Source organism: Aplysia californica, unplaced genomic scaffold (assembly GCF_000002075.1).
Source record: "Aplysia californica isolate F4 #8 unplaced genomic scaffold, AplCal3.0 scaffold00045, whole genome shotgun sequence".
Taxonomy (NCBI): domain Eukaryota; kingdom Metazoa; phylum Mollusca; class Gastropoda; order Aplysiida; family Aplysiidae; genus Aplysia; species Aplysia californica.
The window spans coordinates 1948376-1950043 of record NW_004797315.1 but is presented as its reverse complement, the minus strand read 5'-3'; the positions used below and the strand labels follow the sequence as shown (position 1 = coordinate 1950043).

The 1668-nt window shown below is 47.9% G+C and overlaps 1 protein-coding gene across 1 annotated transcript in view; it reads left to right on the top strand.

Annotated features, from left to right (window-relative positions):
* The window catches only part of LOC101857231 (CCR4-NOT transcription complex subunit 6-like), a 19414-nt gene that overhangs the window by 16648 nt on the left and 1098 nt on the right, over positions 1–1668 (top strand). Inside the window, exon 5 of the mRNA XM_035968200.1 lies at positions 509–651. Within this exon, the coding sequence (XP_035824093.1) occupies positions 509–651 (143 nt within the window). The remainder of the gene's footprint in view (positions 1–508; positions 652–1668) is intronic.

Sequence of the window (1668 nt, the reverse complement as noted above, 5' to 3'; positions counted from 1 at the left end):
GGGGGGTTTGCGACTTTTTTTCCCTGCCTTCCTTTCTATTAAGGGCAAACGCTATCCATTATTCTAACCTATAATATAACAGAGTTCATGTGGTGTTTCGCGAGCAGAGTTCAGCACGTGCTCGTGATCAACTATTTACATCGGTGTATTGTTGTGATATCGTTATCGTCTCCGCTTCGTTGAGCCAGTTTTGATGCGTAGAATTGTTGTTCCATTGCGGTTTTCTTTCTTTGTATTTTCTTTCTTTCTTTTTTTTCCTTTCTTTTTTGTTTTTTGTCATCACTTCCACATTTTTCAGGTCTCCAGGGATTGGTGTGACCTCGCTGGTAATGTTTTTCCAACCGAGGTCAACCGGGGCCGGGATATGTTGCGGGGTCCATATGTGTTTGGGAGAGAGAGAGGGAGAGAGAGGGGGGGGGAGGGGGGGGGGGGGGGGGGGAGGGGAGGAGGGAGAGAGAGAGAGATTGAGAGTATACATTATTGCAGGGTGGGGTACGTCTGCGTGCAGAAATATCGTCCGACGTGGTCTGTTCTTTGTCGGTGCAATTGTCAGGTACCGACACAGCACTGACTGTCGACTTTTGGACTCTGGCGCCCTTCATTCAGTTCCTGAGTGGAGTCCAGCCACTTCAAGTGCTCTTGTGGCTGCAGGTGTGAAAGAAAGGCCTTTAATAACAAGGCAAGGGTACTTTCTCTGTCGCCTCCGGCCTTTCTCTCACCCTCTCTTTCTCTACCAGACTGGGCGTTCTACTTGAAATCGGGTCGTTTTGTGGAGTTTTCAAGGCCCTCGATCGACTCTCAGCCCATGTGTTTTGGTCGCATCGGAGATGGGTGTTGCCATCCGAGGTCACGGGTCCGAAATAACTGAATTAAAAGTGTTGATAAGGGCGTTAAAGTTAAACCCATACCCATACACTTACTTACTCACTAAGTATTGTTCTAATCTGTACCTGGCGAAATCTAGTTGTCTTCTTCATTCCTGTAACCCTTAAACGACAACATGTTCATATCGCGCTCAAGAAAGGTTCACCTCCCCCCTCCCCCCTCAAATTAGTTAGCCTAGTTCTGTAATGTGGCGCCCCCCCCCCCCCTCCTTCTTTTTCTGTCGTCTACTCCCTCCTCCTCTCCCCTACTCACAGGCCGCGTTGTTGTCAGTCCAGTGCCGCGCCCAGATCTGTGATGGGCTGCAGATTTTTTTGGGGGTTCTCCCATTGTTGAAATGATAAAGAACGTTTTCCAGTCACGAATCACTCTCGAAAAACATTTATGGTATTGAAATGGCCGTTTAAGTACCAGGTACTGTCAGAACGTGTTTAGGTGGGTTCTTTTTTTGTTTTGTTTTTGGAGAGGGGGGGGGGGTCGGAATGCTAACCGGCCAGTCGGGTTGAACTTTATGGTCAAGTGAAAGGGGTTAGGAGAGGGGGAGCGTTCACCTTCCTGCTGCTGCTGCTCCGGGTTCTACCGGTCACTGCGGCTTTTGGGTTGGGTTGGGGGCTGAATGCATAGCTTTCTTTTTGCGTGGACCGCTGAGAGTTCGAATCCCGATAATTTGGAGGGGATAAGCTGTCTTTTTTTTTTTTTTTTTTTTTTTTTTGAGTGTGAAGGATTTTACTTGTCAAGCATCCGGTAAATAGCGTGGTCAAACTGTTTCATGTATCATCTCAACAC